Source organism: Trichoplusia ni, chromosome 27 (assembly GCF_003590095.1).
Source record: "Trichoplusia ni isolate ovarian cell line Hi5 chromosome 27, tn1, whole genome shotgun sequence".
NCBI classification, from domain to species: Eukaryota; Metazoa; Arthropoda; class Insecta; order Lepidoptera; family Noctuidae; genus Trichoplusia; species Trichoplusia ni.
In genome coordinates, this window is record NC_039504.1 from 3,787,542 (window position 1) to 3,799,778 (window position 12,237).

Here is a 12,237-nt window from a genome sequence, read left to right on the forward strand (position 1 = left end):
AGAATGAATCCTGATGAAGTTATTCCTACTTTGTTTATTGATTTTTTAAAAACAATATGTTTGAACAGTATGGCTTAATCCAGTGAAATGCTGTACCAATTAGTACTACCTACAGGAAGACTTATGTAAGTTACTGGTTCCAAGTATAACAATAATGAGGTATTAAAACGAACCAACAAGAAACCTAGTATTTTTCATAAAATACAGGAGAATATAAATTCATAAACCTTAATGCATAATTAATATATTGCGAAAAATACCAGAAGGAATAGAAGAAAAAAAATACAGATATATACAAGGTTCAAGTTTAATTTTCTTTTGGCATGAGCGTTTAAAATTAACTCTTTATTTATATTAAAATGCTAAATCTGTAGTGGGTGTATGGCTATACATTGCAAACGATTTGGACCAAAAATCAAAAAAGTTTCAATCCGAAATGGATGTGCGACAGTTTTTGCCGCTATAACCAATATCCGTTCATAAAAGCGGAAGGCGTTGCGGATGTCATCCAGCATTTTACTTTTTTCCCTTTTCTATAAAAGTGGTAATATTTAAGGCAGCTAAAATTTGATCCCAGCATATTCTAGAATGGTCTTCCAGAACTGAACCTGTTCCTCATCAGGTGCGCAGCCCACCTCCAATTCTTCGGTAATGTTAGCAAACGCTAGACTAGTGTTGTTGAACTGCGGCCAGATCATGCCCAAAGATGAGTCTGGAGTGGGGTTCCTGGAATGATATACTATTAGGACAATATATGTATTAAAGCAATGAATTAGTTTGTTTTAACAAAGTCAGCTAATCGGCTCACTTCTGGACATAGCCAGGTCCTTCGCCTTCGCGTCATCGGTAGAACGGGCGGGGGGACATCCATGTAAAATCAGATTTTGGGGTGTAATTTGCAGGTCTTCTGTTTAATAAAAATCATTATCTCTCTACCATTAAAATGTAATAAAAAAATTATGAAACGTACCCATATTTTGCAAAGTTGGTAAGTAGTGAAACAAAAAGTTAAACTATTCTGTATTCTTTAGTGTTTCTTTTATACGGTAAATCCAGATCTTTTTGGTAAAACAAATGGAGCAAGTCATCTAAATGTGAACTTCCATAAATGCCGTAATTAGCGCCTTGGTGACCATACATGCTTCTAGCGGAGTAAGCTGAAAACTTATAGAAATATGTGGTACCAACTTGAGGCCAACGCCTGAGGAATCTGTGGACGTCGTAAAACATAGTTGCAGCGGAGGCATAATTAATGAACTCTGGCATATTACTCACGCTAATTGTTTTATCCCCAAAATAGTGGTCAGTGATTCTGTCAGCCAAATGCAAAATGACGTCTGGTGGAGAACTAAACAGTATTTTAGTCGGAACAAACAACTCTCTGTATCTATTATAGCGTTCTATATAAAACCAGTTAACATAAAATGGAATCAGTAGTAAATTTTCATGGCTTGTGTAACCACATAAGACATCTACCTTGTTAACGTTTCCTCTCTCTAGAGTCTTAAAAGGATCTTCAATCAAGAACCTTTGTTGTCCAAAATCTTTTTCAATTACTGGCACGAACGGATGCAGCTTAAATATAATACTCGTTATTTCTTCGGATGCCAGTAGAGTACTTGTGGTATTTATTAACTTTTTAACTGGAACGCTTTGGAGAAATGTAAGTAGCTCGCTTGTATTTTTAGTTTCAAAACCCAAGATTTTACCGAGTTTGAATGCTCTATCTCTAGGCTTGTAAGAATAAAAACAGTCGAGATTCGGAACGCCACTTAGTAGTATGCCTCTTTGAAATAAACCTTTGGACATCGGTGATACCATGTGGTAGGCAATAGAAGCTGCTCCAGCGCTCTGACCGAACATAGTTATACGATTAGGGTCACCTCCAAATTTGTTTATATTCCTTCTCACCCACTGTAACGCAAGTACTTGGTCCTTCATCCCAGCATTACCAGGTACTTCTTTTGTTTCCATACTGAGGAAACCAATCGCATCTAATCTGTAGTTAATTGTGACTACAATGACGTTTTTAGATATCATAAAATCCGGTCCCAGAAAGGTGTCATCGCCTGAACTAGATTTGTATAAACCTCCGTGGATGTAAAACATTACCGGTAAAGGCGTGGGAGGATTCATATCAGGAGTGAAGACATTTAGGAACAGGCAGTCCTCGCTGCCAGGGACATAATAGTTCTTTAGGTTTTGTATCTGGGGACAGACAGGTCCATTTTCTATAGCATTCCTCACTCCATTCCAGGAATCTGGTTCCTCAGGGGCCTGTAACAGTCGACAAAGATATTGACTTATTTGCTATGTTGGAAATTATTTAAAATATTATTTTGGGATTTTTTGCTGGTTTTATATTATACTACTAAGACTTGACTTGGCAATGATCTGGTTGGCCAATAATGTTTGTAATTTATTTATTTACCTTAAATCTGAGCGAACCAATTGGTGGTTTGGCATAAGGTATGCCTTTGAAGCTGTAGAAATAATCTCCTGTAACAGCTTCCACCAGCTTGCCAGATAACCACCCTTGTTGCACTTCCACCAAAACGTCCTCGCCAAGAGCGATGTTGAGAAGGCTATGAAGCATAAACGTATACAATATTAACGATTTTAGAGTAGATATTATTTATTTATACAGTTTAAATGTTTTATCACGTGGCTTAACATGACGGATGAAGAATTAACAATTCAAAATAATTATAAAATTTTAATGACCTCGATATTTTCATTCTATAACAATATGATATTTAAGGGTTTCACATTGTGGAATGCAATAAACCTATTGTATTTGATTCTAATAAAGTCGATTTTAGTAAATCCGTTGATTCTAATTCCAAGCCCCAAGAAACTTTAGCTTATTTTGTTGACAACTGTTGATGTAATATAATAAGAAATTGCAACTAATTAAATATAGTTACCGACACGGATCTTGAGCGCTGAAGTGAGGCGCGGGGCGGACTAAGTGCAGTGATTGGCCCGCAGCGCATCGCGTCATAGCCGTCACTCGTGATTGGTTGAAATTCGTTCATTGCTGCAGTTGCATGCAGCTCAAGACGACGAGTATGTATAATTGATTGGCGTTTTATTTTACGATGCGCAAAGCGATCCCCATTCTTCCGCTGAGCGCTCAAGATCCGTGCCGGTACCTATAATATAATTAATCTTCATTAATAGTAAAATAAATAAACTTACCATAGAACAGCTACAAAAACTATTTGCAATTCCATATTTTAACTATTTTCGAATATTAGTGTGATGCAAACACATGTTTTATGAAATATGTAACAACAAATGTAGACAAACTATGCATAATAATAAAAACTGTAGTACGTGCGTCACATGTTTGCCATAGAAGAATTCGAATTCAGTTTTTTAACAATACATACTTACGTGATACGTTAAACTATAGCGTCGAATGTTTATAATATTAATAAGCAACGGGACAAATATGCGAAATTAAATATACACTGGAGTATTTTAGTTAATCTGCATTTTTGTGTTTGTATTATTTTATATAAATATTTTTTTTAGGATCATCTTTTACCTATATATTGTTTAATTTATTATTTTTTTACCGCAGAACTTCGAACTGGGTAAAACGATTTGGTTAACAATTTCTTCAATTAACGTGACATTGCTTTAATCTGGTCTCATAAAATGTAATCAAGTTTAGCCCAGTAGTTTTTTTATTTAAAGTCGTTTGCATGTTTTTGTTGTTAAAACAATATTATACGAGTTACGATTATATTAATAAAACATAAATAAAATGAGTCAAATTGTGTAACTGCGTTGTATCTCAGAACGAGAAGTCGTTTAGGTTTTTATCGTTGAGTTAGTTTCTCTCTATGTTAAATATTGAATTAATCTTGTGTCTGTTTGGTTTCCAGGTAACTCCTGCAGTGTCGTGTTAAAGTGGTGGTAAGTTTCACGGAAACAATTTACTACGTTTTAAATAACATCATCATCATCAAAGGCCTTGAACATCTATGACAGATGATTGAAACAGCAGCCGTGTTAGTTTTTCTGATTTTGGTACTTGCGCTGAATAACATGTCCTGCAAATAAAGGATTCAACTGTTTTGTTCAATAACGTTTATGTTTTTTCTATTTATCTTGTTGGTAGATATGCCGTTTCTTTCAGCATCCTTATTCCTATTTAATAAAAGAAAATTGCGTGATTGCGCAATAGAACATAATCATTATTTAATTATGACTTTGACAATACAAGTGTTAATTAATTTGACTTTTCTGGTCACACGTATTGTTAGTCAGACAAAAAATGCCAACACTAAAACCACATTTACAAAAACTAACAGAATAATGTACATACAAAACAGTTTGTTTTATGAATAACATTTTTACACACCAGCTGCCATGGAAAAAAATATGATTAATCTATTCAGTAAAACACCAACGTAATGTTTGTTGTTATGCAAAATGTTTTTTGCAAGAAATAGGTCAAAATTCAAACATTGCATTTGTTGTGCTGGCAATAGAGAAAAACAATAAATCTGAAAATCTATTGTCATAGTCAATGGTATTCTACTAGTTAACACCTTTAGTACCTACCTATAATAAGGGTGATACGAAACATATATACTTTGACGCTATTTCACAGCTATCTTGACCCGATTATCGTAAAATATTGTTAAAAATACTACTGACCAATTTATCTAGCAAACAAGATCAAAATTAGTTTATGTATTCAAGAGTTACGATGCTGCATTCAAACATACACGGACACGTGAAAATTAAAACAACTTGTTGTTTTTGTGTCGAGGGACATTGTCGAAGGATATCCGAACTCTTGATTGTATACGAAAAAGTAGAAAAAGAAACATAATAAAATTAAACCTGAAAAACACCACAAGGCTAACAAAATCCGTGTTTGAGATTTGAGTTCATCCGTTGATCACCATTCGAGACGGTCTCAACGTTTGACAGTATTTAATTAAATCTGGCCAATATGAAATCTAGCCGTTACCCACATCAGTTCCCCGGCGAGATGAGATAAAGGCGATAACAGTTTGTAACATCTAAGCAAATAATTCAACCGCTCCCACTTAGTATGGAAATGCGACACCCGACAGACATTTCAGGATTTGTTACGCAATTCACCTGAGGGAAATAATACATCATTTTGATTTAAGATGGCGTTTTCACGTTGCAATTAATTCTGTCATGAATTTTGCGGCGTTTTACTTTGTCTGTTTGTGAATTGTTTCATTAATTCTAGTGTCAGTCGCGATCGGTTTTGTAAAGTAGGTAGGCAATTGTCGTTTGTTTTGAATGATTGTTGATTTATTGGTTTGTTTCAAATTATTGTAGACATGAATGATTGATTGAAAAAGAGAGGGATGCTTTCTAGAGTCGCGTATCCTCTGTCTATTTGTCTGCAAGTGTGACTAAGTTGTATATGATGACAGTTACATTTTCTCACATGATCTTGAATTTATCGCTATAATAAGAGTTATTAAAATAAATGTAGAGTATAATTCTTTGCATGTTTTTTTGGCCTATTTGTATGATACTCATAATTTTCTTATTCTACTCTTACTCACACCTTCCCGTTTTATTTATTTCAATAACGTGATAGTATCATTACTTTGAAAGCGTAGGTAGTTTATACTTTATTTTTTATCTGCAAAATTATAATTGAATCCAAAAGAATAAGTACTACTTTGCATGGCAACTTCTCCACTAATTTTAGTACCCAAAGGTAACCATGACAACACAATATGACCTAATAACTTCTAATTAATCGAAATTTGAACTTATGGAAGTTCAGTAAAATATAGGGCAGTTGCGTGCGTATTGATAAAACGAGATTTTATGGCCTTTGCGTTGTATGACAAAGTCTAATTCATATTACATTGGTATAAATTATTGGGGTAGTAGATTTCAATAATGAGAACAGCCTGCGCTAACACAACTTAAAATTATAGACAATATACACCATTCTTACTTTATTTGAACTACTATGCAAAGGCTTATTTAAGGATAAAAAAGGGAAGAGTAAAGGTCTGTACTTTTACTCATGCAAAAAGGCAGGAGTATACGTCGTAGGACGTTCCTTTTAGTGTCAGTCCACAAATATAGGTAATAAACTGTAGTGAATAACATTACAGTAAGTAATTTCATTGCAACTTCTAGTAATACCAGGGTGTAATTTACAAACTCTACAATAAACAATTAAGGCAAGTCTACACTTCCAGCAAAACTTTATTTTCTGTGTAAAGATTTTCCGAGTTAGTTAGGAGCATCAAACTAACTTCACTAACTTGTAAGTTCATTCCCATCACAAGAGATCAGATTTTCCCAAGTCGAGCGAACTCCAGAACAAACGTCCGCCAGAAGCCGTGAATCTCTACAATTATAGAGCATGTTTAAATCTTGGACGAAAGAAATGAGGATGATTGCGATCGCAGGGACGGCTGGAGGTAAACTTTGTGATGGTACTGGAACTCTCTTAGTTGAAGTAACATTAAAATCCTGTCTAATTGCTGTGGAGCCCTGCCTTTGTTATTAAGGGTTTAAGGTGTAAGCTGTAGCGGGAGCGAGAAGCGGGGGATACCAGGGATTGTATCTCCTCTGCTTTTAGTCAAGTCTGTTTTATGTGTTGATGAGACAAAGCTATATACTATGCCATGTTTCGCGTCTCGCTTTCATCCCCTATCGTCTTAAAAAGAGCAAGTGGCAGCTCTGTTCTTATTAACAAAGAGCCTGCGTTTGTAATTTGTTAAAAACAAATAAAAAAAGATTAAAAAATTGCTGTTTTTGGAAAGCTTTACAATGTAAAACTTTATCAATTAATTATTGTGATATAAGACTTAGCTCTATTTTACTTTCTTTATCATAGTATGATATCGGAGAGGGCTTTTTTCAGCTTATGCCTTGTGCCGTAAGTAGTGCTGACCGTCGCGTTAGCATAGTAATGGGAATATCCAGTATAACGCTGTGCTTACCGACGCGATGTTAGTTATAACGAGGTTTCACTACGCTTCGACGGAAACCCATTATAATTAATTGCTCCTCGGACGCGATCGCGTTTAAACAAACTTACGGCTTTGTATCATAATTATTTTTGAGGATATTTTCACAGAAAGGATCATTTTTGAAATTGTGTTGGATTTTACAGCAAATTATACGGTGTATGGTAAACATAAATTTCAATATAATTATGCTATGGTTTCCCGTGTTTTAATTCTGCAAAACATTTACTTGAATAATTATTCAAACTTTTTGAAGCATATAACAAATATTGTGGCGTGCTGCGTGTTCGATCCCCGCTTAGGATAGTCTGGGTGTCTTTGAGCAGGTGACTTGAATGTTGTGAAACGTTCCGCGAGAGGAGGACTAAATTCCTTAGAATAGGTATTAAACAAAATGTTAACTTACCAGATTTAGAACACAGATAATTAAACATGTACTTAGTGATGGTCGAAATGGAAATTGAAGGGCTCGTAGCAGGTATAGCTTCGTATGTTCGTGTAATGGGATACAGACGTAGCTCATTAAATCAGCTCTAATAACGAGCTATCAATATATCGGTCCGGGTAATGCTACAAAAGGTTTATGTTGGTCGCTTACATCTTTTGTTCGCAACAAGGTTGAAGCATCACATTTAGATAAATCGAATTAACCATAATGATGAGTTTCATTGTTTTTGTTCGTGTTGCCGTCGGCATAAAATACAATTGGATGGGCTGTAGTCACTCTTATGCTTTACTTTCTGTCATTAAAATTGACGTTATACACTTATACCTCGAAACAATCCTTTTATAATTACTTTCTGGAACAATAGATGTGTGTTACGTCACGAGGAAGCCACAAAGAGGTATGAGCGTTATTTTCCTCTTTGCTGTTCCCTTCGTCAGCATTTTAATTTACTAATGCGTGCCCTTTGACGCGCGTGATCAGCTTTAATGTCGAATGCCTCAATTTTGAGTATTCCTGACATCCGCTCGCAAAGGGCATTATCGATTTGAAGGATAATTTCGCATTTGTGTCTAGTAACATTTATTTCGGATCATTAACTTTAATGATTCCCAGGACGGTGAAATTGTTTGGATTTTTGAGTTACCATGTTTTGTTTATATTTGGGGTTTGGTAGTCTTTACTTCATGATTGAATTTATTTCTTTATATGGTAATGTATAAAAATTAAAGGACTTGTAGAATAAAACAGTGTATTAAAGTGCTACAACAAATGCGATTTAATCTTCGAGAGTAATTATATTTACAAGAGCTTATGTTTTACAAATTCAGACGCAATTAAACAAACGTATTGTTTCAAGCCTTAATGAAAATACAAAAAGGTATCTCCGGCTGTCTCCGCGTTGTCATATTTCCACAATTTATGTTTACCCACCTCGGCAATAAATTTGCGATATCACGTGAAAGGCGCGTTTGGGGACCTTTGTCATGTAAGGCCCAAGGCCGGCACAACCTTTATGCCCAATCAAAAGCATCGGCTGAAAGTCAAAAGGATTTTATTGTTAAACCATTTCATACTGGCTTTATATCTGAAGAATCCAATTGTTCGATCAACCTGGCTTTGCCTATTGAAAATTAAATTGTCTGCGAATTAAGGACGGGCTTTTGATGTCATATTAAAATGGTTGAACATTTTTTTTATGTTTTTTTTTTGTCTATTTCTGTCAAGAACAAATATTGACTAAACAATTTGTGTTCTCTGTAGCATGTTTATTCCTACATGTTTCATGATATTTGTGGCACATATTTTATATAGATGAATAAAGTTCTCATTAATGTTACGTATCAGAAATTTCAAGTGTATGTAAAGAATTTTTTACGTAATCCTTAACGAACTGTACAAAAATACTACGAGACACGAGTACATTATTTTGAGCATTCATAAAGATTGAATGTATAAAATCTGTGAGTGATGTTGTCTATTGATAAATATACTAATATTATACCTTTGTTTCTAACAAGGATCCTGCCCACGTAACTTATGGAAGGGATCTACTAAGGTATGTATACTTAGTCGACGAATTTACGATCACAGAGTCAATTATGAAGATCGTCGGAAATCTAAATTCAGATGTAAAATATGGGCATATTGTGTAGGTAAAGTTGATATGCGCTTCACAAATCATGTGAAAAATACAAAGATATAATTATGTCCCCAAAGTCATGCTAACGAGAGACTTCACTGAGACGTGACGATCACGACTCGACGGCAGGTGCTGACAATTTGCGGGATTAATCCCAGCGAGACATTCTCAACAATCTAGCAATCATTGTCATTCTAAGCAACATGAATCACCGCTTCCATTTTACATTTTATTATTTTGATAAAGTCATAATATTGTAGAGATTTATGTAAATGTCTCGTTGGAGACGCCGGCCGATGTTGATTGCTGGTAAACACAAATTGACAATCAAATTCGACCCGATTGGCTCGGCGTCAAGATTTACTTGTCATGTACTGATTCTATTTGTGATCATTTATGATTATTGATCTTAATATTTAACAAGGGAGGAGGCAGATGTGTAAATAAGCTATTTTTTGTAACCGAACAATTTTAAGTGTGAGTATAGATGGAATTTTAACAACAGGCTTAGTGCTAGAATTATAAAAATAAAAACGGTAGTAAAAATACACTATAAGCAAGTTCTCGAATTCTGATGAATAAAACACTGCTTTTAAAGCATGTAACTACGAAAATTGAAAAGTCGGTGCTCAAAATTTTCGTTCCCGAAATTTAACACGACCAAAGCTCTGAAATGGGATCAGGTAGACTGAAAATTGTTGCCAAAGGAACGCCAATGGAGCTGCGTTCCTAACTGGGTATGCTCCGAACGACATATCCCATCCAATTTTCCAACAGAGTTGATTCGACTACAGTTTCCAATAGCTGCTATGTGACGTCAATAAACTTGATCTCAGAGGCCGGATGGATGACTAACTTCCACACGTTTGAAAACGGAAAAAACCTGTATACTGAAATATATTATAAAAAAACAGAACTTCCAAAAAATGATACGTTACCTCTAAAAAATATTGTCAAGCTTTACCAGCAATCTAAGTCTGTATTATATCAGATTATTAATTTTATCTCTTGAATACAGGTGACATAAATATCACTCTCTAAAATTCAAATCCCTAACATTTTCAGGTTTATCTTTTATGGGCTATTCAGCTTTCGGCTGGTTTAGGAAACTAGAATTGCCTACATTAAAACTAAGTTTGACTCACCGGTGTTGCCAACGAACGTTAATTTATTAAACATTTTGATTGAACAACTTAATGAAATAGTTTGGGTCGGGCTTACTATAGAAAACGTTAAGCGAATTTGAAACATAAAACCTATGTAGTTTAGATTTAGTTTTGCTTACCTGAGTTTTCATGGATTATCGATTGAAATGTATGTTTTTAGATTTGGCTTTAAGTATATGCTTTTGCTGAGCAAGATATTATTATGTTACTTAGGAACTTGACAATTCATTAAAAACCCTTAAGAACGTTCTTAATCATAATCCTAATCTTTGTCTTTCCCGACATTATATCTTTATTTTATAATTTATGCAACACTCTATGACCAAATCAATTAACAAGACAACGATGTCTGTGCCACTGTCATCACACGCCCTTAATTACGGAAACGTCTTTTTGCTTTGACTTGAACACAATTTCACCTTATTCCTATCATCATTCTCACCATCCACTAACAGTGTAATCAAACATCCATTTCAAACCAACCCTATTTATCTGTCAGAAATCTAACCCAACCCTAAACTGCTTCTATAACCGGTAGCTCCATCACCTCATTCCCCATTCCATTTGAAACGTGTTCTAAACGTCCCGCCGAGGTATAGGTTAACTATGAATGCGTTGTCGATAGAACCAGGTCGCTGCAGTAGACAGGAGACTCGTGTATACTGAACCAAGTGTATCCGTGTTCCGGAAACTTTCATGTACCAAGTTTAAGTCAAAACTTGGTTTGGATATTGTATTTTCAGAGATTTGCTGCTTTGTTGATAAGCCATATCTAATTAGTGTTAAGGATGTAAAAAGTATGATTGGAAATCACTATGAAGCGGATGTGAAAGACGTTTATCGGCTTAAGGTGCATAAATTAGTCTTATGTTGGGTATGTGTATCTTCCCGTGTGTGACTTGATTGTTGGTGAAACCCCCGCGACGCAAGTATTAATTTTATTAGAGGGCAAAAATACTACTATTTGCAGAAGCTTATTAAAAAAAATTGGAGCTTAAAAAACTCATAAGACGTGTCATGATGCAATGAACAAATTCAGATTCTTGACCAGTGACGTTATTAAATTCGGTATTGAATATCAAAAAAGCAAATCGGTTTTTTCACGCCCAAACCGATATAGTTGTATATCAAATTGTTAAAATTACTCTGAATCGTGGCTACTGGTTGAACTGCAAAAAAAAAAACAAATATAAGTAGATAAATGAAACCATTTCCCACTTTTGGAGGATAGTAGCATTGTTATTTTTGTAACTGCCCGCTGCTTTTTTTCTTTAGCCAAAACAAAAACTACAAGCGAGAACATTATTTTGTTAAAATTTTGCTACCGGTGTGCTCGTCACTTTTCACGTTTTGTACTGTAATTAATTTCTACGCAGTAGTTGCTTTGATACATCAAAACGTCATATGCAGAAGATGGCGAAATATGCCTGAACGTTTTCCCCCAAAAACGAGCGAATGTCACCAATGAGGTCAAAATTAATAGCCTTAATATATAAACCTGATATAAAACATTTTGTACTCAAGGTGGAGTATGATCAAAGCATATTTATAATGAGGCTGAGGGCGTCTAACCAATAAATTACGATGGGAAATTGCTTTGAACATTCTTCTTTCAATTTCTGTTTATTAATCGACTTCGTACCTACATTTAGGACGGCTTAGATACATCAAATTAAATGATTATAAAACACATTAAAATTATGATAATTTAAAGAAGCAAAGAATGAAAAACTCCACAGTTAGTTTTTGCTTTGAAAATAAGATTGATTGGCCAAAAGTGAGCCAGATCAATTGCCTTTTTAACTAAACTCTAACTATAATTTAAGTTTTTTTCGAAACACAAAAATAAGAACGAATGTTTTTTAGTTACAAAGAGCCATCAGATAAATTGGTCATTAACCTCAAGGTAATTAGAACAGTACGGTAAATAACAAAATCAATACTAATGTTCATTAGGGGACTTAAATCTCACACAAGGATTAA

At 34.7% G+C, this 12,237-nt stretch overlaps 1 protein-coding gene across 1 annotated transcript; it reads right to left on the reverse strand.

The window, feature by feature from the left end:
- Positions 1 to 356: 356 nt before the first annotated feature.
- Positions 357 to 2,798, reverse strand: LOC113505935 (esterase B1-like). The gene is made up of 4 exons (XM_026888816.1): positions 2,725 to 2,798; positions 2,432 to 2,585; positions 971 to 2,277; positions 357 to 726 (listed from the first exon to the last, which is right to left on the reverse strand). The coding sequence occupies exons 1-3, from the start codon at positions 2,736 to 2,738 to the stop codon at positions 1,009 to 1,011; spliced, it is 1,437 nt and encodes a 478-aa protein (XP_026744617.1). The 5' UTR covers positions 2,739 to 2,798; the 3' UTR covers positions 357 to 726; positions 971 to 1,008.
- Positions 2,799 to 12,237: the final 9,439 nt, after the last annotated feature.